This window comes from Pseudopipra pipra, chromosome 3, assembly GCF_036250125.1.
Source record: "Pseudopipra pipra isolate bDixPip1 chromosome 3, bDixPip1.hap1, whole genome shotgun sequence".
NCBI lineage: Eukaryota > Metazoa > Chordata > Aves > Passeriformes > Pipridae > Pseudopipra > Pseudopipra pipra.
The window spans coordinates 42478257-42505656 of NC_087551.1; the positions used below are offsets into that span (position 1 = coordinate 42478257).

A 27400-nucleotide genomic window follows, 5' to 3' on the forward strand; every position below is an offset into this window, starting at 1 on the left:
AACTGGATCACACCAGATTGTCTTTATCCTTCCCTAGCTGAGCATAAAGGATGCAATTCAACAGTCAAGTTTTTGTCTGTCAGTCTTCGTATTTAAACCTTAAAATTTAATCTCAGATACTAGGAGTATGTGTGTTATTCTCTCAATTTTTTTTAAACCCACATTTTGCATCATTGATTTAGTAGTTTTAAAAATGTAATGCTTATAATCAGCGCTACAAATATGCTTGACTTCTTTCCCATTTGGCTGTTTGCAGCCTTTGGGAAAGCATGGCTCTTTTACAAGAATATGCAGGTATTCCACTGTACTCAGTGAGCTTTCAGCTTATCTAAAACAATGTAGGAGCTAAGTCCTGCATGGAACTCAACAGAGACAGCCCTCAGTGCCAGCACAGTCTGAGGCACTCAACTACAGCACTGGTGCAGCTCACTGATGTTCTCATTTTAAATAAGAATCAACATATTGTCTCAATTCCCAGACCTTCCCCCTGCTTTGGGCCATCTTTCATTAATATAATGTTTGCTTGAGTTTAATTTTCTGCAATGCCAAAAGCAAAACTTGGACATCAGTGGTGTGTTGAAACAGGAAATGGCCTCGCCGTGATGCATATTGGCAGCCTCCAGCCTTACTGCTATGAAGGACCTATTCTACACATCACACCAACTCTGTAAGGCCATGATGACCAAAGAACAAGCCAAGAGTTACATGGAATGACTTATAAGTGACTGGAAAGAGTGTAGTTCTGTAATTTAAGGGGAGTCACAAGTCCTCAGCATTGCTGAAAGTAAAGCAACACATGGCTTTTCCACGTCCAAGGTGAGGGGTGATTCGACATAAAGGATGACCTGGGATTACTCTGCACTAGCATGAAACTTGCTGGGAGAGACGTCATTCTGCTGGCAGGTGTGCTTTTGCTAATGTAGAGTTTATTATGCTTCCAAAACTAAAAACTGTCCTACTGAGGTACGTTGATACCAGCAAAAAAAAACCCAAAACCAAACAAAAAACCCCGCAGAAAACCCCAAACAAACAAACAAGCCCCCACTTTTCTAGGGCTTTTGCAGTGGCATAGAATATCATCTAGAGAAGTTATATCTCCAGCAGATATTAAACCAACAAAGACTTCTAAGGTACATCCCTAAGGATTCATCCCACCCACAGTCTTTCACAACGGGAACAGAAAAATCACAAGCAGATAGGAGACCTCCTAAGAAGTCCCCCAGGCCATATAGATTTGACCTCCCATTTCTAAGGCAAAGGACAAAAGCAAGGGCTTTAAATAATCTTATTAAAATGTGGTTTACATCCTCATTTTGAAGACTTAAAGCATAAGACTTAAAGAACAACTTAGAAAGTCCTCTGTATAGTACCTTCTGATGAATGAGAACATTTCTTAGTGATGAACAACTTACCTATACAAGGAATCAAAATATCAGTGAAGACTTTAGGAAGTTTTAGGAAGTTTTTTTTGGCAGAAGGTATCTAGGTCTGTCACCATTAAAACCCAGTCAGTCACCCAATACACACCTTGCTTCTCAAATTCTTCAAAGAGATTCAGGCTGGTAATGCTTGGGCCTGTGAAGATGATGTAGTTCTTCCCAGAGGCATTCTGACAAAGGCTTTTAGCCACCATACTGTGAAGCTGCGGTTTGTTCTTTAAAGCATCCAGCCCATCGGCACCACTCCCTTCTTTGAGATGGACATAAATCTTAAATAAGAAATGGTAAGAAAAGTCAGAAGGTTATAAGGAATCCAGAGAGAGCAGATGCAACTTATATAGCTCTATGTGAGACAAGCTGAAAATCAAGGCAGCAGATACTTTTTATAAAATGCTGATTAAAGTCCCTTTCAAGGGGCTGTTGCTTTAAAACCACCTCAGGTTAGCTGGCACAGTTACCAATAAATACAGCATCCTTCACCTCATCTTAAGGACTTCCTGAGGCTCCTCTCACTGTTGTGCAGTTTGAAAATTGTTTACTTGGCAGGAAAAGACTCCAGAAATAATTGAGATTATGTGTTGTACTGAATCTGTGTAGACTTCAATGCTGTCAGCAAAAGGAGAGCATGGGAACTTCAGTTTCATGAAAGGCCAGTACAAGATGACCAGAAGGAAATGGTCCATTACCTTCACTGCATTAATATTCAGATTTATTTCCCATTGGCAGCAACTGTCAGGCTGTGATGAAAGTGTGTCTGCATCCCCATAAATGAGAGGAGCCAGCTAAACACATACCCAACCAGCCAGAACATCATCATCAAACTCTCCAGTCACAGTGCTAGTTCTTAGATCCTTTACTTAGATAATGATTTGGAGACAACCCACCAAAACAGACTGAACCAGAGGCTGGGTACAGCACAATACACTGTGGTTAGTAGGGAAATGCCTGTCTTGCAGCAGGCTGCAGGAGCTTTAGCACACGCCCTGCTACAGTCAGTCCACAGGGCTATGCATTTCAAGAGCTGTCACCATCAGCTGTAGGTGGACACACGTGTTTGTGTTGGAGTGACCCCTTAGTAATGCGACTAATAATTAACCAAACAAAGTCCCAACAACTGAAAGAGCACTGAAGTCAAACTATAGCTTCATTAGTACCAGAGACTCCTCCAGGAGAGGAATCTTCTGCATTGCCATGCAGAGGGAGAAAATGTGTAACCCTTCCTTTGTATACAAATTTGTACACATTTGTACTCCCATTTTATTTCAATGATAGTATTTTACAAGTATAACTTTTACCGAAGTTCAACACCCAATAAAGCCAACTAGGCATCTAACCTTCATCTTATTCTGAGAGTCAGCAAAAATAACCTGCTGGAAAGAAAAATGAGAAGAAGCAGACACTGCTCAGTCACTCAAACAGTACTCTAACACCATGGAACTTGGAAAGATTTAAAAAACACACAGGAATGCAAATTTTCTGGAAAAAACTGTACAGGCCTTCCTTCGTGACTTTGGCTCTAAAGTACTCAAAAGTTTTAGGAATTCCAGAAAATTTTACCTGTCAGAGAAAAAGCTGAAACTTGTTCAGTATTCAGGGGCAGGAAAAAGGAATTTTGCCTTGTTTTTTGGAGTGATGTATCCACAACAACTTTGCTAAATTTGTTTGAAACTTCAACCGTGCAAAGCATGAAGCATTGCTTTCCTGTATAGCCTATTTCTCTTACACACCCCCTGTTATAAAAGTTCATTGCAATGCTCAGAGAACAAAAATGCTCATGTTTGCAGTAGTGGTCCCAGGAATTTGTAACTCAATGATCTTAGAGAAGAATAAAATTCAATTAAACAGCTTCTCCCTATTTTAGATGGTGCATCTCCCAGCACTGACATTCTATATATATTTTATGTAATATTCCCTAGCAATTCGTGCATTGTGGAATAGACTTCATCAGAGTCTGTTATGTATGAAATCTCTGAGAAAGGAGACATAATTTGTATTTTGAAGGTACTGACAGGCTAAAGAACAAAGTTGGTGCAAGGACTAATGCGCACTAATTCCAAAAAGAAATAGAGCATGTATTAAAAAGGAAGTCTTAAATACACAGTGCTTAAAAAAAAAAAATTAAATCCCCTTTTTGATAGAAACAGCTTCCAGATGAGGACAAAGGCAGAAATGTTTGCAGACTCCCTGATCCTGCTCCACTTACTTTTGAAAGCTGTCAAATTTGTGCGTTCCCCAATTCTAAGGCTGAGGACTAGCTAATTATGATAAGGCATTTAGGTTATTAATCAGGGATTCAGAGAGCAGCTTAACGGTGGAATGCATTCAAAGGGCAGATTGTTCCAAATTTACAGCAAAGGTGTTTCATGATTATTGGCAACAAAATTAAGATTAGGGTACTAGTACGTCAGCACAGAGACCACACATCAAACTCTTAAAATCTACAGACATGACAGTGAAGACAGAAGATGTGGACAATTAGTTTTGACCTTGGATTAGCAGTTGAGTTGAAAACAAAGTAGGAATCTAAGTCTATAAAAGTGTCCTACACCTTACCTCCCCTAATCCAGTAAGTCTTAGCCAACCAGCAATCTTTGCTGCACCATTCTCACTCCATGTTTCTTATAGAGTGCTATCCCTCTAAGGGATGAGACAGTCTTCTGGCACTGCTGGTGTGCCAACTGGTCCCTCACTGTGGGTTGGTATGTGTCTGCAAGCAGCTACTTTAAAGAGCATGCCCACCATGCAACTGTCCACTGAGGTACCCCTATTTTCATAGTAGGATGCTACAAACTCCATAGGTTTTGTTAGCAGAATTCCCTGTGCACCTGGCTGTGATTCTCATCTCCCTTCGCTCTGTTCACCTCCCCAGTGCCCTTTACTCAAACATCCATACACACTGCTAAACCTTCCCTCCTTCTTCAATGTTAAATATACTTCTTTCTTTTCTCCTTGGGCACTTACTTGCCTATCCAACAACAACCTTTGTTCTTGGCACAGTATTTCTTGTTTTGGAGAAGCATCATTCAAAGCTTTATCATGTCCAGCTCTATTGGGAAGATGGATGACAGCAGCACAATGTTGGAAGGCATAAAGGCTGCTGTGAAACAGTGGCTGGGTACAGACAACTGACAAAGGCATAGCTTCAATTATTTTTGCAAATGCCTAAGATCCCATATGGCCTTTACTTTCCCTCTCCCTGTCCTCTCATCCAGATTATTTCATTCTACCTCCCACAGCTTTCCCTCCTTTTCTGTAATACATTAGTAGTATTTAAGAATCAGCAGTCTGCAGAAAAAGCATAAATTGCCAGAAATTGGCTACAAGACCTTCACAGTCACAGTCAGAAGCTGCTCCTCAAAAATGTTTGTTAAACCATTAACTAGACTTTCTGGTTTGCCCTGGGACAGTGTTAGAGCTTTATGCCCTTTCCATGTGCACCAACAGCAATATATCATCGGAAGTACAGGCTGAACAACTCTTGCTGGATAACAGATGGAGATTCTGGCAGCCAATATCTCCTGCTTCTGCAGGTGACAGTCAAAGCAATGCTTCTTGAATATCTGCAGAGATCTCTTTCACTGTGTATCTTTTTCTAGTGGCTACCAATCCATTTGATCTACAGCACCAAATGGGATAACTTCTATAGATGCGACATCATACGTCTTAGGAGGCAACTACAGGTTGAAGATCTTTAACTTGCAGTACTGGGACAGAAATGGAGCTTTATCTAGTCATCCCTCAACTATTTGTTTCTTATCAGAACAACAACATGGTCAATTCTACCACGTCTCTATCTGTGGCAGCCCTACTGCACCAGATACATTCAATCCAATATGTTTTCATCATCCTCATGTGGAAGGTTCGTAAGGTCTCACGGAGACTGAGTAAAATACTGAGCACTTAGGAACAAAAGCTGCATCTTGACTGCTCATTTAAGAGAATGTGCCCTAGAAACTAAAATATTAGCGATTCTGCTCATATTCAAAGTTCAGATGGCATATTGAAAGCACTTGTGAATAGCACATCCCAAATATTCCACCTTCATACATAATTGAAGCACCCCAGGGTACAATTCTCAAATGAAATAGATGGCATTTGGAAGAAAAAAAAAGGGCAGAGGTAGTAATAAACAGAAGGAAGATTTTGAAAGCTACATTGTGCAAAAATATCTCACAAAGGGCAGATCCTAAACAACCACAAAACAGAAAGATGACACAGTTATAAAAGCAAGAGAACAAAGAAAAGCAGTCACACTTTTTGGATCCTAAATAGCTACCAAAAAGAAAATTTATTTTTTTCTATAGACTTCACAGCCAAATACACAATTGATAATTCCCAGCACTACTTTCTAGATCCTGCCTCACTCCGTTTTCCCCTCTCATTCCAAACCTCATCTCTAATGGCTGCCATTACCAACACTGTTGGGAGATTCTCCCCTCCAGTCTCACCCTAAACCTGCTGCAGTTCATATTTCCCCCTTCTTTAATCATCTCTACCCAGACAGCTCTTAGGTCTAGCAGTTGTTGGTACCAGTAATGGTGCTCTACCAAGACCATATATTTTCATTTTTTTGAGTCTCTCTTCATTCTGTTCCTACTATTCTAAAGACTACTTTCAAAATAGTATGCAAGAGAGACATAGTTTTCCCAGTCTGTTCCCAGCTAGCTCTTGGTGTTCCTTACAAAGCTCTTTCCTTGGTCCCCTTCTTTTCTCCCTCTGCATCCTATTTTGAATTATTTCAATCTGCATGAACGTAAAAATCCAGCTAATATCTTTGTGCTGAGGACTGACAAATGTCTGTTTTGCCTGCACATGTTCTTCAAAGTTTTTAAAAAGATCTCAGTGAGACTAGCAAAAAGATGCTGGTAGAGCTGACAATGCAAGTCCAGTATGGCTTAAGGCCATGACATCCCTCTTCCATGTTATTTCCTTACCACTGAGGGCACTACAACATCGTGATTGGCCCTCCTCTCAATTACTGCAATCATCCTTCTTTTCACTGGCCCTGCTGAAATGTATCTTGACATCCAGACAGTGCTCTACCCCTCAAATCACTTGCCTAACCCTTTGCTTCAACCACATCAGCCGTCCGCCAGTTCCCTCTTCTTCGCAGCATTAAATGAAAATGTGGCTGGAAAATAGAGACAAGCCTTTATGGTTTAGGCTTCCCTATTGATCTCCTCCCATACCTTGTCAGTATACTGATTCCTGCCCACATCTGCCCCATGAAGCCAGGCATCCAACCAGTAATGTCAAAGAAGCCCATATTTGCCTCTTTCCATGCTGCCCTTCTCCTGCCTGGTTGGAAATCACCACTAACCTTGGCAGAGCTCTCTCCTCTTGATCTTCAAAACCTTTCCTATAAAGCATGCAATCCCCACAAGGCAATTGCTAATCAATGCATTGTTCCTGCTGCTTCTTAATGCTGCTTTTCCAGGCTCCTTCCATGTAACTGGCAGGCCAGCTCAGGTCCATGGTTGAGGCTTCACTCTGGTGCCACACAATTGCACAACACTGACTCAGTTTTTCTAAGAAAATTACTGCTGAACTGTGAGAAGGTGTGTAACCAAGGAGATGTGAGAAAGTATATAAGTGATGCAAGTAAAGTATAAACTATCAGAAGTGCTGTTACTGCTGAGAGGACAACACGTAGTAGCTCAAGGAGGAATATACTTACATAAAAAGGGCATAAAGTCTTAAGATACAACCAGTAGATGACAGATCAGTAACATCAAGGACCCAGCTCATTTCCAAGGAGGAGCAACAAGGCTGATGACTACCTGGCCCATGCAGGCTCATTGGGAGTAGGATATATACTGCTGCCTAGCAGTGCGTTAGTCCCAACTCTGCTGTATGCATTAGCCAAGAAATACTGAAGCACTCAGCCTGCTTCCAGAGTTCTCTGGGCAGCCAAAATGTACCTGAACTAAAGTGATTTGTTGTGGGAAGCTTAAGCTTCCATCTTGCACTTAGATGCTGAACTTGCTAGGGCAGGGATCATCTTTTTGTTCTGCTTACAGCACCCAGCACAAAGGGATGGGATCCATGGCGTACGGAAGAGTAGGAGGTTCTGGCGCTTTTAGCCTCCTCCCCCAGGCAGAGTTGCACTGAGGGAGAAGAGCTGCAGAAAGGACACGACTATACAGGTAGTTTTATTGCCATAAATTCCAAGCATCTCAGACAGGAACTGAAAAAAACCCTTAATTCCCACCTGAAAATAGACACTAGGACTGCATGTAAACTCTGTGAGAGATCTTTGCATTAGGTCACATTTAGATGTTTGGTTTTCCCATTCATCTAGAAACATGGTAAGATTGTAAACTCCAAAAAATGAATAGAACTGGCCCATCATACATCTGCAAAACTACCTTCCCACTTAAAACTGGTGATTAAGAGGATAATAGACTTTTAACTGAGATCTAGGATTCTCAGAAACTGATGATACAGAACCACATTCAATAAAAAGCCAGAGCCTGGTGGGTGCCAGAGGAAGAAAGCAGATAGGATTTTCCAGTTAACAGTGACTGACAAATGAAGGCAATCAGATTTTCTGGGATCCCCTTCCAGCCAAAGCCTGACCTTGAGAACCTCCTCAAAGCAGCTGCTACATCTGTGTGTTCCAGGTGCAACTGTTCCAGCAATAGAGGAATTATCAGTACACTGTTTAAAGAAATGCAAGGGCTCAGACTAATCTCTAAACAGAACTTAAATAGGCTGAAACACTGCCATTTCTGAGCAGCTTTATTAAAAAAATGCACAGATGGTTAACTCTCCTGCAACTCTGACCTTGAAAACAAAACTCACTCAAGGTTTATTTACCTCTCCCTTTCCCATTGACTAAATACACTTACGTGGTGTGTTGTGAAATTATAAATTCTTTGGGGCACAATCTCAGTTTCTCTAAATTCTGGAAGTAAATTCTTACTCTGTAAAATCAACAAGGTTACAAAGTATTCAAACTGATTGTACTTACCCTGTCTGAAATGAATTATAGCATTTATTATAAAAGCATGGTGTTTTCATTGTTTGGGGATTTTTGCTGCAACTGAGAGCTCTGCCACTGATCTGTGGAGTTACCTTAAATATCTCCCTTCACTGAGACTGCTGTTCTTTGGTGAGAGAACCCTTTCTTACCCTGTCAGGCAGGGGCCACCCTGATCCAAGTTTCACTCTTTAAACATAGCTATCATGCAAGTCACTGATCCTTCAGGAACATGGAAAGACTCAAGCTGCAGATACACAGTACTTTTCCTTAATCTGTTCTGACTCATCACTTCTTCAGTGTAAGCAGTGGAATATGGAAATTCAGTCCCAGTACAAGGACCTGAAGGACTTCATAAATCTGAGCAACATATTTCACAAGGATATTAGTGAAAATTAAATGCATTATTGCAAGAATTTTCTGCCAGGGAATAAAAGCAAGTGCAGAGCCCATATACTGGGGGCAGGGAAGGGGGTGTGGAAAGGGAAAAGTGTACACTACAGCCTCAGAGAATAAAATTAATCTCAATGAATAGAGAAGGATATACACATCCATAAAGTAATTTCTTTCTCACCATGATATCAGGTTTTTTAAGCTAATAATTACGTTGATGAGCTAATTCCATTACCGCCTATCACAGTAATTAATATTGCCTGACTGTCACTTTGTAGTGCTCTCTACCATCTACACACTGCCTTCCATTTTGTTGATTGATGGCTCTTTGGGTCAGGGACTGTCTTAGGGTTACATTTGTGCTAAGTGTCTGTGGTTCAGGATGAGGCAGTATGGGAATAGGCTTGTTCTGCCTGACTCTCCATGGGGTTCAGTGCTGAGGTTCACCAGCAATCCTGTGCTTCCTTCTCCTGCAAAATAATCAGAAAACCTTCCTATGCAAGGACTAGGCATCACTTAGTAACAGTTACTCATAACCACACTCATTCCTTTTGAGCCACACAAAAAATGCAAAGAGAGAGCACAGTGTGCCCTACAAAGAACAAAGTAACTAGCCCTGACCAGATATTTGGCCGCTTACTTCATCATTTTTTGATGAGCAATATTGCTATATATAAAATGAAAAAGATTCTTACAAATCATATTTATGAACACCTTTTACAAGCAAGAGTTCCAGATTTTGAGAGACAGAGAGAAATAAAAACTGACAAAAACCTGACACAACTGGAGTTTTGATTTAAATAGGATGACTTACTCAGCAAATGCTCTAAGAAAGAAAGACTTCTTAGGTACTGCAACCATTTAAAATGCAATCAAGACATAAAAATATTGGTTTGAAAAGTGTCTTAGTGATAAGTAAAGAAATATAAGTGCTAACCAGTATATAGGGAAATAGATTGGAGGGAAACAAGGAAAGCAAATAGAAGACGGAGCAGAGAGGGACACCTGAGGTCCTGCAAGCTGAGTTTGTTGTTCTCATTGAATTAGAAGGAAAGAAATAAAAAGGTCCAAGCCCTCTCCTGCAACAGCAGCTGCTGACACCTTGATGTCCAGTATCAAGGGCAGATGAAAAAGGCAACAGTATCAGGGCAGTTTTGCCATCTACTTTTCCAAAGTCAGCTCTCCTGGAGCCCTTCCGAACCCTCTGAAAGGTTTTGTTCATGTTCCCTACTGCAGTAGACATACATTTACATTGTCTGAATGATGTGTCCTTCCTGCATGTTCCCACTTGGCCAGCTGACCGTGAAAAGATACTCAGCAACAAAGCTATTCACTGCAACAAGATGCTTTGCTTGAGAAATTCCAAAGCAGAGATATGATCTGAAATTGTGCACCCACCTTAAAACAGAGACTTAACTGTCAGAGTGGAGTCAGGTTCCCTGTACTACAGAAAAGTAGTCTAATACATATACATTATTTGCATTATGCATATATAAGTTTACACACCTTCCACAAGCAGCACTTGGGTTTTATGCCACTTCTGTCCCATGTATGGCTTATTGGGCTGGATTTTTAACCAAACACTATTTGCTTAAAAAAGTAAAGGATGAGTCATCAAACAGAAGTATTTACTCACACCCAAAAATACGATTCAGCTTTGTTCATGAGAATTAGCAGAAAGAGAAATTTGGGGAATCAAGCAGCTGAAATTCCTTACATTAACAACTGACCTGTGAGCTGCCAACCAGAGTTCACAGAGGAGCTCAGCATATGGCTTCAAAACACTGATAACCATTTTACATTAGCAAAACAGACCAACAAACCCTTTTCATCATAGGAAAAGCAGAACACTGGGAAAACTAGGATGTCTCCTCAAATGGAGATTTCTTTAACATCAGGCTTATCAATCAGGTTCAGAGGACATTGTTTTTGGCCAGGAGCATCATAGACCTCTTGAGGTTCCTTCCATTCCTCAGAACCACTCATAAGTAGTTCAATTCTCTCGTCTGCTTGGGTGTCTCACTTTATTATAGATATATATTATTCAGACTTTCGAAACTGCATGAGCCTGATTTCTGAAGTATTGATAGTCCTATTTTATCTTGAATGAAAGGACCCAAATGTCACTATGTGGAAACAATGAGGGAGGGAATTCATCCGGGCAGTATAACAGAATTTCTGCATATTTCCAAGTGGGTCCTGTAAGGTTTTTGTAACAGCAGACAGGTGCTAGACCAGTCAGTCCTTAACTAACAGGCAACTAGTCTTTCCTTCATGATAGCAGCTTCACAAGAGATGAAGGGGAGGGTGTGCACACAAAGGGGAAACCATTGGATTTTCTACCAGGTTAGATCAATTCTCTCCATATGTTAAACACAGTGAAAAACCCCCTCTGTTTCAATACTGTCAATAAACCAAACAACCATCAAACAAGTGTTTTGGATTCTGCAAGATCCCTCATAAGTGTGACACAAAAATGAACATAGTATTTCCAGCATATAAAATTGAAGATGCCCATCCTTCCCAGACTAGGTTTTTCCATTTAGCATGAATGTTCATGTTCCCATCTATTCTTTTTCACCCTTCTCTAAGGTCCCTTTCACCCAATCATTTTAGCATATTGATAATGACAGCCAAGTCATGGAATGGAAATAGAAGGCAGCTGGTAAAATAATCCTGGACATCATCCGGATGCAAGTGAAGCATGCGTATCTAATTCATTAAGGGAACAGGAGAATTAGGGTGGTGCTGAGCATCTATTCTGTCTAATTTTGCATTCCAATAATTTACTCTCTCAATAGACAGGATGGGAGGTGCAACATAATTATAGCTCAGAATCTGAAACGTCTGGCATATCTGAAGACTCATTAGTTTGGTGGCAGTTGGCTGGGGGGTGCACAGCAAGAGAGATGAGCAAACTTTGTGCTCGCTGTACCCAATATGCTTCAGTAATAAACTGTGTGTGGGACTAGTGGAGTTCTCCTTGGGGATCAAAAACACTGCCTCTATACAGAAAATGACTTTTCAAGAGCCTTGAGAGCAGAAACTTTAAAGGATGCTTCACAAGGTGAGTCCATTTTGTATCAGACAAAACAGCTGCTTTAAAACATGAATGGAAGATATATGATCCTACGTTTCTTCTCAGAGTGAACAGCACTGCTGAAAATGCAAATCCCTGTTCCCAGCGAGCCTCTTTTCTTGCACAGCTACTCAAACAGTTGTAATGATTCACTGACCAAACTTTACTCTGAACAAATGTCCAACTGTAGCAAATCCACAGGCCCTGCAGTTCTGACATGCGTTCAGCCTGAGCAAGCAATGTGCACGGGCTGCCTGCATCTCTGAACCACCACTATGAAATACACTTTTTTCACAAAAGCTCCTGGGAAAAAGAAGTATCAGAAGACATCTGCCCCCTGACCTCTAGGTTTCAAAATAAATGACCAGATTTTTCAAGAGGTCTGAAAATAAATCAGCAATTGAGCAATCTGAGAATTTGAAAAGATGTTCCCATTGCTTCACAACACTAAAAACAAGCCTTTTAGCATGTCTCCTTCTCCAGCTCACATTTCACCTCAAAGTCACATCAAATTTTATTTCTTTGATCGAGAAGTAAATGTGCGAAAAGATACATAATAGGAACCCCCATTAATATGTTTCTCAAAGAAAAATTGACATCTTGATACCATATTGATTTAGTTTACTGGACACCACTGGCTATTGCAGATGCAGTGTTATACTTAGAGAGAGGGAAGCTGACTCATTAAAAATGACAGAAGTCACAGTACCTAGCCATTTAGATAAATTTAGGATGTACAAACACACAGACCTTTTAACTGCATTTCAATTTAATTAGCTTAGGGCTGGCAGCCAGATGGACAGTACTAGAGACAGACACTCTCAGTTAAACCATACAGCAAACAGAGCATCAGGAACATGTCATCACTGTCCATTGGATCTACTATCTGCGGGAGTCAGAGACTGGCTGCATTCAGACTGTAGCCCCCGGCAACATAATGAAGAGAAGTGACTGTTACCTTTGGTCCCGCAATACGTTTAAGGGCCTGCTGGAACTGAATCAAGACATTTGAAGAGGTAAAACCCACCTGGCAGATGAAACCAGTGGATGAGCACTGCCGAACCCAGAGACTGAATTTCCTCTTTTTCCTCTTGCGCAGCTCCCTCTCTGTGCAGGTAGCAATGAAAACAGGATCCTCATCAATGAGGGGCTCATGTAGTACCTGCAATTGACAAGAAAAGAGATGGGGAAAAAACCAGAAGAATACACAACTGCAGAAAAAAAAGGTGCTTTAACTTCTTTCAAGGAAATACAACCCTTGCACTGTGCTTGTGCACATCACCCCATACAAAGAAGCAAACCCACTTTTGTTCCATGCTACCACCCAACAAAAACCAAAGCCTAGCCAAGCACACTCCATTGTGGATAGCTGCTCTACATGTGGTTTGCAAACACTGCAAGGCATGGCTCTCACTTCTTCCTATCAGCTACAGTTCAACATCCCTCCAAAATGATGGGAGGGATGGGGCAAGGAGAATGGATTGTTAACAGCATCCTTCTCCAAGTTTCATCATAAGCTTCATCTTGTTTGGCAGAATGTCTTCCACCCAAACATCCCCTAAAATATATTGTAAAGTACATTCCTTGGTTACAGTAAAGGAAAATACACATCAAACAGAGGAAGAAGTTAACGGAGAAAAAGATATTTTCTGCTGCCACCTAAGGAGGTGGTGCTCTCCTGGTGCCGGCAGCTTCAGGAAAGTCTCTCTTCCCTCAGGAGCTGAAAAATTTGACAAAAGGAGACAAAGATAAAGCACCAGAGGCAGGAATAGAAAAAGACAAGGCAGACTGGAGCAAGTAGCAATCTGCATTCTGCATCCAGAAGATATAAGTGGTTCCCTGATCCTTCTAACTGTTTTGTTACACTTCATTAATTCAGTAGCAAAACCGTTAGGTTTTACACTGTGGAACTCACCTATAGAAAATTATTAGTACCTCCTTGCAGCTCCTCACAGCTGTTCATAACATACACAAACCTCACTGCATGGCATGCGAATTGTCTAGCAAGTCACTTTTGAAAAGGCAAAGGCTTGCAAACTGTTGAAAGATCTCAGCTGATGAATGCTGACCAAATTCAGAAATCTACATCTAAATCAGAGCAAGTAACTTCAGGCTCCCCTCCTAATACATGAGGGGAAAGCAGTCCCAGCAGACCATAGTTCATACCCTTGTAAAGGGGTGTAAATTAAGTCAGATGGATTATATATACCCACATATAGTATATATATATGGGTATATATAAAGGAGCCCATTCTTTTCCAGTGACCATCCCTCCAGGAGACAGGCTCAGAGGCTCTCACCCCCCGATCAATCCTTTCCATGCCTGCATGTGTGCTGCTTTTGTGCACATCTGTGCACAGTGGCGGAAATGAGAACAAAGCTGCATTAAACCTGCGAAATGCTTTCAGGAGAGATGTGAAGGGTAAGCAGTTAAGCACCAGTGATGAGCAGCTGCTGGCCTCCTGAATACAAGATGTTTGTTGAACATCATTGTCAACCCAAAATAGGCACCCGTGCCCTCCCCATGAAGTGATGGCTGCACACTGTCATTTACACGCACTGCACTTCTTAACGACTCATAAAACATTCACAGGACCATCTGAAAGCACTCTTGTGAAATGTTCAAATTATACACCAAAACGCAGATGTGAAAAAGGAGAGCTGCACACAAAGCTATTTGTTTTCATAGCTGCAGCTGCCCTGCTTCCCCATTGGAGCCAAATCTTCTTCTTTCAAGGTCCACACATAACACGGTCCTTCCCTTCTAAAGGTCACCTGGGGCATTTCCCACGTCCACCTCAGAGGATTCTGACGGCATTTTGCAAATATTAAACATGCCCTCATCCGCATTTTTGCCTTTCTGCCTCTCTGGTGCACATCCCTTGGGATGGGGTTGGATACACAGTTAAGAATTTCTCACTTTTGGAAATGCCTTCTACCTGCCAGATCCCACTGAGTGGTGTTCCACTAATCTCCCCTGCTGTAAGATGGAGCGTAGCATAAAGAAAAGGCTGTGTAAGCATCACTTTTACCCTCAGTCTAGCTTCTCTCCCTCAACTGCACCACAGTATCAACTCTCTTCACAGCAGCTCTACTGCATCCTGCTTACCCTTCACACTCTTTCTGCCTTCTATGACACAGTAAGGCCTGTCAGCCTTAAATTTAAAAAGCAAATCTGAATTTTTAAAGCCTCTCCCCATTTTCTTCTTCTCCCTGCCCATGCTCAGCCCTGTCTTCCTCTAGGACCCAGAGCTTCCCCTCCTTTGTTTCCCTGTAGTGAACATTTAAGTCATTTCTCCATAAGAAGACTAATGCTCCACCGAAGTCTCTACTGAATGGCTGTGAAGAGGGAACAAAAATGTAAAGAGTAGGGCAAGATTTGCTGTTGCCGCAAAGAAGGAATGTGGACAGGCAAGGAAAATGAAATGAAAACCCTGAAGCTTGCTCTTCCTGCTTCCGTTAGGGTGGGGAGACAAGTGTTGTCACCCCTCCCTACGCAGCCACTGCTTCAACAGTTGTAAAGAACTTTGCAAGCAGAGTGCTCTATGGGCTGAGCCTGCTGGTGGAACAGCTGATCCCCATCTTGTTTTCAAAGGGAGTAATTTGTTCCTTCTGGCACTGCCATGGTTTTGTCATGACAAAAGTTAGCCCTGTTGCCACTGGCCAGTACTATTAGTTTGTTCACTCTCCTGCATTCTCAGTCTCCTTGCTCCTCCTGTAATCTCAAATCCATGTATTTGCCAAATCCCCATGCAAAGCGATATTTGCTCCTTCCCCATTCCCCTTTCTTGCTGAAATATACACTTTTACAGGAGTGAGCTTACTGCCCCCATGGCATATTCTTTCCTGCTTCTCATCTTGATAAAAATCTACATTCAGGCTTAATTGACTCCTACACATATTCCTGGCCGCCTCTTCACCATCTTTGACTCACTCCCCAAGCCCTCCCCTCTTCCTGACTTCCTGTGATGCCAGAAAATCTTGTGGATTTCTTCATACAAATCATTCCCATTTTCTTCTCTCAAATTCCCAGTTCTGTTTAGGTCTAAGAAGCTCCTCATCCAGTTCCTTTGCTTCCCCACAGCTATCACACTGGGTTTCTCATTTTTTTCCTCTGCTTTATGGTCATCCTCATCCCTGGTAGATTTACTTGCTAAACTTTCACTCTTTGTTTTCTCCTTAGTATGTACATACACTCCAAGTGACAGAGAGGCAAGACTCCAAGATGAAACTCCAGCAATTGCTCCACCTCGCAACACCTTTCATTCACAGAACAAAACAGCCACTGTCAGGAGTGCCTTTCTTCTCCATTTTAGATAATTTCCAACTCTCTTGCCATGCCAAAGTTCCACCCATCTTGCTCTCACCACAGCCCAAACAGGCTTGTAGACAAAGCCCCAGGACCACTAAGCCTTGTATTTGGAATTCCTGCACTCTTTTTACTTAGATAATGAACCAACATGTCCTTGAGATAGCTCATCTTCTCCTTAGCTCCATGGCCATCCACAGCACAGGCTGTCTCTTCAGCCTGTCTCCTGGAAAAACTGCCTCAGCTTGCCTTGTCTCTGGCTTTTGGAGGGTACCATCCAGCTGCAAACAGTCCTCTGGGTAACTGCACCTGTATGCACAGAGTCAGTCACTACTTCTGCAGTAGTAGCTTGTGCTTCTACTTCTTTGCTCCAAAGCTCCTCCTGTCTAAACTAAATTCTCTTGCTGGTATCTGACATCTCTGCTTGCACATCTAGCTATCAGTTCTGATTTCATTATGCTACATTTGAGAGCATCTCCCTCCCTTAAGAACCCCCTTACTATCTCCTTTTTTGGTCATTGCTGACGTCCCTCTCTTCCTGCTGCAGATCTCACTGGCCAGTGAACCTAAATGTCACTCTTTACCTCCTACTCCTTGCGAAGTCTTCTTAGCTAGGCAATGCCTATATTTTCCATTCTTTCTGAGTAAGAGCTCTAAAATGTTACTCATTTTAGAGTAACAACTCACCCACCCAGACAACTTTACATCCAAGCCCACAATCACCCTGCAACAGCTTTAGTTTTGGCCTCCAGCTAAAGCAATGCTGGCCTAGAGACTGCTGCTGGAAAGCCATTTTCCTAGGCCATCACTCTGACCACATCATTTTTCTTTAATTCTCTCTGATAGTTCTCCTCCAATATATCACAAAGATTCTTTCTCTTCTCACTTTCAAAGTCTTGATTCACCTATCCACATTTTATGGATCCTCTTTGCCCTCATTCAAAGGTTAACTCCCACCTCCAATGGAGCCATGATTACATGCTCCTCCGCCCATTTGTTCAGTCTTCAATCAACGCTTTTAAAAAACAAAACCTCAGTTTTTACAGCACTCCATTACCATTAGGTAATTTAAAAATAGCAATAAATTTTCATCATTTTCTGTTGCCAAACTCTCCCTAAAATCTGGCTTCACCAAAGGATCAACTGGCCAAGAGCTACAGAACATCAGAAATTTACCTTCCTGTTCAATATTCTTATTGCTCCTCAGTCTGTCTTTCTGTTGCTCCACATCTTGTGCCTGGCATTCTCTGAATATTTATGTATCTGTGTCATAATCACAAAAGCCCTGAGACAGAACGGTCCTGGTTTGGAACCAGCACCCTCAACTCCTACAGAATCATTTTGAAAACAAAAAATCTGAAATATAGAGGTAGGACATGAGCAGGATCTTATAATTTGGAAATGCTCAATGCCAAATGAACTTTTATGCGTGAGGACACAAAAGCAAGTTGATCAGCCTGTTTTTCCCCCTCTATGTTTTCAAAGAAGCTGTCATCCAATCTGTGAGCTTGTTTGGAAGAAATATGTTGAAATTGCTATACCCTATGATACCACCTATGATACCTTGTTTGAAACACAAACAAGCTGCCTAGTAATAAGCCAAAGTTTAGCACCGTGCCCTTGGAGCAAGAGGTTCAGTTCACCTCTCTTTCACTCCAGCTAGAGACAGGAACTTAAGCCAGCGTTTCCAGCTGACATTTCACTGGGCAGATGCAAAACTCTTTGTTTCCAAGACACCAAAGAGAAGGTACTTTGGAGGGATAGGGAAGGAGAGAGTACCTGTGCTCCTGACCCCTCCCTCACCAGTCAGGGGTAGCCAAAGACAGAAATCCTGTCTAGTCACATCCTGGTGTCAAGCATATCAATACTCAGCAGGCACAGAAGGATATTTGAGCAGCGATGTTATTTTCCCTGAACTCCTCTGGTTTCTAGAATTCAGTGTACATCCTTGGCAGGCGAGTACCCTTGAATTTGGTGCAGTATACCTCCTGAGCGCAGGCAGGGCATCTTCCCTGCCTTCAGGCTTGCAGACAGCAGCAGCACAGCTACCAAGCTAAGCAGCAAAGAAACAACACTGATTACACAAACAGACCCAAAACTCCACCTCTTGTTGCTCAGGTAGAGGCAGCACTTATTTATACAGAAGATGTTGAGGAAGGATAAGATGCAGAGAATATTCCCGTCATTTTTTATCCAATCTAGGTCAGAACACCATTTTTTAACTTCAGAAACTGAAGCTAGCACCGCTGATACACAATTATAATGTTCTGGGCTTTCAATTCTTTCATAAGCTGGAGCGTAATTATTTTCTTTTGTTTGCTCAGTATATTTAGCAAAATAATTATAATTCACTAGATTGTTTTCTTTGTTTTGGTATATTGGCATAGTTCTCTCTCTCCCTGTTTCTTTTCATAGCAACAGTGGTGTTATTTTTACAGACACATTTTGGGGAGGGAGGAGGGGTCACAGATGAGAAAAATACCCCGTAAGCATTTTCTGACAGAAATTCCACTTGAAGAATATTTTCTAGCTCTCCAAAAAAAGATCAAATCTATAGAAGAAACAACTGTGAAGGCAGATGTTGCACTGCCTCTGAATGCAGATTGTTTCTGCTCTGTCCATAGGGGTGAGTTAAACATGGTATCTTCCTAACTTCTGTGAGTCCACACTGCCAGAGGAAGAAGGTCAGTAACAAGTCTACGCACAAGCCCAAATAGCCCTGCTGCATTCAACAGCAAGGAACACAAGTCATTCTGCTGCTTGATGCTGCTTACAAGATGGTAGCATAAAGCTTGAATGCAAGCCACCCAGGTACCAAAAGTTTCATGTTTAAGATACAGGTGTACTTTAAGCAACAATTCCATTTTGAACTTGGGATTTTGGGTATCTCTGATTACAGAAAGCTGGGCTCCTCTTTCCAAACTGCTTTCAGAAGCAGCACATCTGAAAGCCCATCTAAATGGCTCTTTCCCCTCATCTTTTCCATTTGTTTCTGTGCAACTGGGTTATTATTTTTTAATTATTTCTATTATTTCTCACTGGACCTGACATTCTGGGTTTTATGTTTACTGCAGTCTGCTAATCTGCACTCAAGACAATTTGCAGGGAGAGGTCTTTCCTGCTGTTCTAAGCAGATGGGGTCCTCATCTCTTGAGATAGGTAGTGTGCAGCCCTGATTGATGGCACCCAGGAGGATGTTACGCAGAAGGCTCCTTTCAGGAGGAGGCCTGGAACATCCCCCAGTAGGCTACTGGAGGTACACTAGGGTATTTTTAACAACAGATTCAAATCCTTATTCTTTCTCACAGGGTTATTTTTGAAGCTGTATTTTACTGCTTTGTGTTCCACTCAATACCACTGAAACATGCTGCACAGAATTCACTGACGTAAACACTGACACGGGAGCAGAGAAGTGGAAGGGGAAGTAAGAGAACTGGCTGTCTCTACTTCTTCCCCCATATTTTTTAAGCAGCACCTCTTTATGAAGCTCAGGACAAACATACATTTTGCTTGTGGAGATTTAGATACTTTGCCACTGCAAACAGGATGCTGTGATTTTGTCAATTCAGTTCTCAAACCTTGCTCAGGACAGGGAATGGGAGAAAGGATATACATGCAAATCAAATTTATCCTTTAATGGATTTTCACTCACAGCATGTCCCGCAGCACACCATTATAAGCATTTACATTAGACACAGTGATCACATTTCTGAAGCCTTTATCTTCTGCCCACTGAAGTCAGCGGCCATAAAGATTAGATTTCATACCTTAATGAGAGCTCAGTCCCAACAATACCGTGTCTCTCACTCTCTGTTTTGTCTTAATGGAAACGTACCTTGCTGGCATGGCTTAGTGAGAACACCCGCTCCTCCCCTCTCTACCTTAACAGCTTTTTAGGCAGCTGTGTTCTCATGAGTTATACAGGTTTGATTTTTATTGTCTATAAAATAAGCTGTAATCACTCCCCATTTATTTTAGGCACACTTTAATGGATGTGATGCATCTACGGCTTCATTAATTTTGTGCAGTGGGCAAAAATGTGATGCTTCAGAAGGGAAACAGGAAGAAAAAGAGGACCATGGGCACAATACTCTTCCCAAATGTCTAAGTGAAATATTTATATTCTGAAAACAGAAAGTTGATTGAGAAGTTATTTCAAGCGGTAATATATTTCATGCTTATTCCATTTTCTTTTCAGACTTCTGAACATGACCAGTAGCAACAGCTCCAAAAGCAGAAAACTTATACTGGAACAAAGTTTAAATAGTGTATGATGAATATTAAGAAAAGATTTTCATCACTCCCTCCGCTTATCTTCCCTTGCTCAGTTGTGAGGAGGTGGCTCTGCTACTGGAACATACAGCAAGCACCTTCTGCTAAGGTCAGGGACAGTCATTCCTTGCAAACTCAGCTCCTCCATCCAATCCTCAGCCTGTAGCAGAAGCAGCTACCAGCTTTCCTTCCAGCCCAGCTGCATCAGCTCTGCCCTTTCCACTCTCCCTCACAGGCAAAGCCTGCACCCTCCCATCCTCAGGATAGCAAAACATAGCGGTGCCAGCCTCATTGAGAAGTCTCCAGGCATGTTTAGGCCACTAAAGCAAACAGCTCCAGCTCAGAGAGCACTATTCCCACTGAAACATGCTTGATGCATGCACTGCAGCACTGCAGTCAGACACTGATGAGCACTTGCACAGGACAGTGCTGCTTTCTCTCTTGTTTCATGGTAGCACCACAGCATGGCTTCACATTGTGAAGCCCCAGCTCTTCTTCAAGCAGTGATGCTCTGCACTATCCATCATAGTGAGACAACCAAGAGCGCACAGATTGGATGTTCCCTGCCAACAGGTTAACTCTTACCTGGGCTTGTGAAGGTCTAAAAGCAGAGTCAAAGCCATTCTGCAGAGAGTCCAGAAAAGGCTGGATTTTGTAGAGGCCATGCGTTGTCTGGCTCGAGCGGAAGGCCACAATGTGGAAGTATTTCAGGATCTTCTCAAACCGTGATTGCGTCATGATAAGTGCAATGCTCTTGTTGCTGTAGAAGCCACTGCTCCAGATACTGAGAACAGACTCACAGTGGTGAATGCTGGTTGATATCATGTAGCCTAAGAAGGCCTTCATTTCTGTCAAGGTGACGTCAATCCAGGCATCGTCACTACCAAACCTCTCCTGGTACTTCTTGGCATACATGTTGGTTTGGACCACCATATTCTTTAGTACATTGTCAGGGACAAAGAGCTGAAAGAAGTCCATGGCACTGGCAGTCAGGGGCATTTTTCGTGTTGGACCTAGAATAAAAGCAAGAAGGGAAGATAGGTACACTCCTGATCACCACAAGGCATGTCTAACACCAGAAATTTAAAGCATGATTAACTTCCCTAGAGCAAAAAAACAAGGCCAAAGTGATGGCATGTACTCACTGTCTGACAGACTTCACCAGGAAACTTCCCTCCATATTCTGTGTCTTCCTCTTATATGATACAACACAGTCCGAAAAGTTTCTTCCTCTGCTCTGCACACTAGTTTGTAGCATGCAGGCCTTTTGGGCAGCATGCATTTAATTTCTCCACTTATACACTACCTGCACCTTTTATCCTCAGCAGCTTTTTTCGGATAGTCTTTTATTTGTCCATACCGTTGTCGAAGCAGTGCCTTCCTCAAAATGTCCCAGAAGGACAGGAGGGAGTCCTCCAGAGAGAGTGCTGCCCTCATCCCATATGACATGATTCCTAGGCACTAGAACCTGATCCCACCTTTTCTCTTGCAGCTCTAATCCCTGCCCAGTTCATTTTCATTAATTCTGTGACTCTCAAATCTGCCTCTGCTCCACACAGAGTCACACAGGTCATGTCTATGTGTTTGAGTTCTGTGTCTCTGCCACCACTCTGGAACCTTATCCTGCACTCTGATACTCCCAAGAGAGCACATTACCAGAACAAGTCACAGCTACCATGTGGCTAGTGTTGCTGTCCCACGTCACAGGGAATATTTTTAGCAGTACAATGCATATATACTGTGGTCCTCTTCCTCCCATAATGTAATAAGCCTTGCAGTCCCACGCTATCATTACTCTAGCTTTTCACTGATCTTGCACATTCTCTGCCAGTTTCAACTATTCCATAAAAGGAGGGGTAAAAAAAAAAGGGGAGGCTCTAAGCCTCTAAGCAGCACTGTATCAGTGTAATGAAGTTAGCCAGTCAGACACCAGATTACATTAAGCCAAATTAGGAACATTGAGCCTGCAATACCAGGGACACAGGCACCAGTCCTTACAACCCTCTCTCCTCTAATCCCTTCCATAAATTAATTAAGCTTCATTTCAAAAGTGGTAGTTTATGCTTCCACCTCATGGCAGTGTCTTAGTCACCAGGTAAGGGCAGGGGACATTCTCTATTCTCCTAGCGAAGCAGTGAAAACCAATACACCTGAGAAGAGCAGCATGGACAAACCCAATGGACAGGGGAGTACTTAAGAGTAGTTTCACCTTCCTGTGAAAAAGACAGTGACAAGCGTATAATCCCAAACCAAGAGTTGGACAAATAAATACTGCACCTTAGTTCAGCAGCCTTCAGCCTTGGGACTGTCTGAAAAACACCTTCCTGGTCAAAAGCAGGAGGCACACAGCTTCTCACTTGAAGTTCTGCCTAACAAGAGCGAGTCTTCCTTGCACTACGTGGCTGCTTGGATCTCAGCATCAGTTCTCCCCCTGGATCAGAGCATGGGATTTGCCATTCTACAATCTGGCTCTCCAAAGATCCACTACCATGTCAGTCAGGTCTCATTCTCCAGTACTGCTGTGTCTCAGCTCACATTCTTAGTTACAGCAACAACTATAGCTTGCAGAAATTTTCCATGAAACTACACAAATACTGTGTCTGGACTTGCTCTTAAGCCTTAATGTTTGGGGGCACTCTGGTGAACTCAAGCTATTAGAAGGATGGAAAGATAGCATCAAGACATTGAAACAGTAAACCTTCAGATTGCAAAGAATGCCAAAAAAAGCAAACAGAAGTGGATTTTTTTTTACAAGCTGTAAAAAATGGTGAAAAAAATATCTATTTAAAGATTACTTTCCAGTTTTAATTAGTGAGATTGAGAAAGTGGAAGTGAAACACTTCGGTTGAAAGCACATTACTCTACATAGTAAGACCAGAGTAAAGAGCCCCACACAAACCATGTTTCAGTAAGGACAGAGAAGAAAATTTCAGTTTAAATGATAGAAGGTTTTCATTAACAAGTGAAAACTATGAGGGTAGAGTAGATACACTAACTTAACCTCAACTGCTAGTGCAATAATAAGGCCTCTTAACAAAAAGTTCTCTTATTCTGATAAGGAGATTTATATTCTGCTAGCACCCACTTGAGTATTACAGCTGACATAAAATGCTCTACAAATGATTCTGTATGAACAACTTATAGCACCTCACTTCCTTCTTCCCCACAACTTAATCAGGTTTTTATATTCTACAGTAGTAATGGCTTTCTGATAACAACACAAAGCAGAGAGTGTATTCCTAGTTATGGAATCCTGAGTAGCTATTGAATTCAACTCCAGTGCTCAGGCAACTTTCCAGGTAGAGCGCAGAGACAGTTTTTAAATTCCTGCCTTCAGAAGCAGAAGCTGGGAGTGGGGGTAACATTTTAAATCTTGTCTACAGCAAACAGGAATTCATAAACCATTAAGTCTTATGAAGTGAAATATGCTGGTCTTGAGACATGTGGATATGGACAATAGGTACATGCTGGACTCCATCTTTAGGGAGACAAGAGCAGTCAGAAGCACAAAAAAGTAGTTTGGTGTAGTTAAATTTTCAGTAGCTGCACAAGTTTATCTTGATAAGTGAGTATGGAAAACTGCCAGGTATACTGGATAGGACTATCCTTTCTTACCCAGCAGTCCTGCTCCAGCCACATAGAATCTGCTACCTTCTCTCCTTCCTGAAATAAATATGCAGGCTTGGTGTCTCACTGGTCATGCAGAACCCACACAGCTCTAAAAAAGCAAGCTGAATCACTTTCTGACTCAAACGTCAATCTAATTGTTGATTAAATAAAATTATGAAAGTCCCTGTATAATCTCATTGTCTTAAAAAACAGCCTTTATTGGCAATGTGAGTACAACTGATTCATAATTTACTGATATGCATATAACAAGAATGACACCGAATTTCAGTAGGAAAAGAACTGAATTTTAACATGAATTGGGTTATGCATAGTTAATGACCAGCCTAAAATAAATTATTTAAATATGACTTTCTATCTAAGTACACATATATATCCCATATAGAGAGCCAACTGGCTGCACAAGAAACTTAAATAGCAAATTTGCACTTTTTAAGGATTTTTACATCGACTTAAATGACACTTACCCAGAAAATACTGACATGAAAAGAGTTCAGTGTTCCATACATGCACTGTTTACTTTTCAAAGCTTACTCAGTCAAATGAAAGAGTGGCTTTGCCTAGTTGTCTATTCTCAGAATAATTATACAATTACGACCGTACATAAAATTCAGATTTTTCTCTCTTCTCTGCCATAAAGGGTGTGCATGGAGAATATATTTACTTACATAGGGTTTTTTGCTCTAAAAGCCAATCAGGGTTTTCAATACAAGTTATAGAGTCAGAGTGAAAAAGCACTCTTGGAGCGTCCAAACATGCAGCTAGACCCAGTATTCTGTGCACACTCAGGACAGGGTCAGAGCTCCACTGAGTAACCTCTGACTGGGCAGCACACACGGCAGCACTACCACTTTGGGCTTGCTTTATGTGACCTTGTAGAACATGGAAAATAACAAACAACTTCTGCTATGATACAATGTACAAACTCAAGCTCTTCTTCCTTCTCATCCTGTCTGCCAGCAAAAAGTTGCATGTGCAATCCGCAGCCACCAGCTTGCAAGTCATTACTGCTACTGTGACTAGTTGGTTCCATCTTCTATTTTGCACTCGGAATGTCTCCTACAGGGCCACAGCTATTTCAAATTGTAAGAATAGACTCAAAATAAATGAAAAAAACTAAACAGGAAAAGCTATTTTTGTTTCCATATTGGAGATATGACTGTGAAGCAGAGGCTGGCACCTCACCCTCTGTGCATTGCAGAGCCCATTTTGGTTCAACTCAGCTCAGGGCAAACTGCAGCATCCTTGCTGGGTCCAATGCCTAGCAAGAGAGCAGGCTGCATGCTCAACTTCTCAGCAAACAAAGACACTGAGGAAAACCAGAAAGATTTAAGAAAAAGTTCAGATGAAACTTCCATATGACAATCCTTCAGGCAGCCCCTCCATGTCCTCCTACAGTCTCTGCTTTCTCTCTTGAGTGGGTCCCCACCAGTCACATTCTTTGCCCCACTTCAATCTCACCAGTGTTTCTAGTCTTCCTCATGGAGCAACACATTACAAAAAAAATAAGAACTCCAAGTGAATTAACTGTTTTTTTCTTACCTAGCTGGTTTGCAGAACTAAGTAATTTGAGTGCATTTTTAAGAAGTTCATGTATCCTTTTTCACTTTTTCTGTTCTGATTACCAACCTGTAATTTAGTAGCTCAGAGTTCACAGACTCAGAATAAAGGATGGATAAAAGATGGAAAGCTATCAGTGCATACAACATAGCATATAATTCTTAAGGAGGTCAAGAGCATTGTCATTTTGGCAAGATAAATCAGATTTGTAAGAAGATAACACAGTGAAAGAAAATTCTCCTTTTGCTCTGTTGTGCAAAAAACTCTGTTCTTACTCAAAATGTAATGGAGGTTCATGATAAAATATCCCATTATGTTGACAGGCCCAGGTATTACCTTACAAATGATAATCCAAATTGCATGACTTGGAAACAAACCTTGTGCAGAGCTAATCAGGGCTGACTTTGAAATTAATGTAATTTCATTTGCAACTTGGCAGACCCCAATACTCCCAAATCAGGCACGGGAGTGGGTAGAAGCATCAGTTTGAGAATCTAAAAGTAATTTTATTGCCTTCTTTGAGGAAAAATCTAAAAATTTATAGTGCCACCCATGAGGATAGCACATTTAAGTATATTAAACACAGATACCTATCTAAGAAAAATTGATGCAGAAACTTATTTTTTGGCCATAGCGAAATACTTTCTCCTCCAACATATGGCACAGCTTTCAAAGACCAAGGCTCGAAAAGACAATTAATTTCTCCTTCCTAAGTCCAGATAATTAGAGACTGTTTCATATTCCTGAGAAGTTACCTTTGCAAAAGTACAATAGGATTTTTGGGTCTTATTTAGAGAACATTAAAAAGTGCTGACAGAAGACTTCTGTCAGAAAATACATATTCATCAAAAAAATCATGATGTCTTCATGGAAAGTGTTGATTGATGAAATATGACAGAGTTAAAACAACTTCTCATCTTTTTCAATACGTAGAGAGGAATACAAAGAGCTAAAAAAATAGGAACAAAATCAAAAACTATGTTCTAATATTTGCCAAGTGAGATTTTTCAGAATTTCTGTTCACACTAAGTTTCCTCACGTAAGCTTTGGAAGCACTGGAGCTTATCTGACTTTCCAGAATATCAGTTCTTATAAGCTCTATTCTTAATGGCCTGGAAGAAATGTGTATCAGACCATCCTCAAACCATAGCCAGTTTGACAGCCTTATGACAAGCCTGTCAAGACAGCTTAAAGTAAGTGCATGTAACAGTTCTCTTCTGAGTTTTATTCCAGTTTATTTCAGATACTTGCTACTTGCTGCCCAGTTCCTACAGGAGAGCAGTATCGAAGATATTCAGGATATTATGCTGCATGTATTTTGTTTATCTTCATTAGAAAAAGCTACAAAAGCTTCAGTGACAAGTCTGCTTTGCTAAGTCAAAGGAGTCATCCTAGTTTATACCAGCTGTGGTTCTGATCAGTATTTTAGGGCAAGTACATGTCTGCATCTGTTATTTTGGTAGATAAATCTCATTTTCCTGCCTAGCACAAAAATTCAATATAAATGATGAAAACATGATCCATACTGTGGCATTGCTTAGAGCTGAGAGCCAACCTATGAGGATGAAAACTCCGACAACTCCCAAACAGACACTATATTGGCTTAGAAAGAAGAAAATGGACATAGTCCTTATGAAGATGGTTCTCTTCTTAGACCATAAGAGCTCTCTCTCAGCAGCCCATGCTTCTGGTTAAGTTTTTACAAGGTCACCTTCCCCTGGAAACTTATTTTGCACTTT

At 41.4% G+C, this 27400-nt stretch overlaps 1 protein-coding gene across 1 annotated transcript in view; it reads right to left on the minus strand.

Moving 5' to 3' along the window:
* The window catches only part of PGBD5 (piggyBac transposable element derived 5), a 71950-nt gene that overhangs the window by 20686 nt on the left and 23864 nt on the right, over positions 1-27400 (minus strand). The window contains exons 2-4 of the mRNA XM_064648842.1: positions 21060-21487; positions 12921-13055; positions 1528-1708 (exon numbers count right to left, since the gene is read on the minus strand). Coding sequence (XP_064504912.1) covers positions 1528-1708; positions 12921-13055; positions 21060-21487 — 744 coding nt within the window. The remainder of the gene's footprint in view (positions 1-1527; positions 1709-12920; positions 13056-21059; positions 21488-27400) is intronic.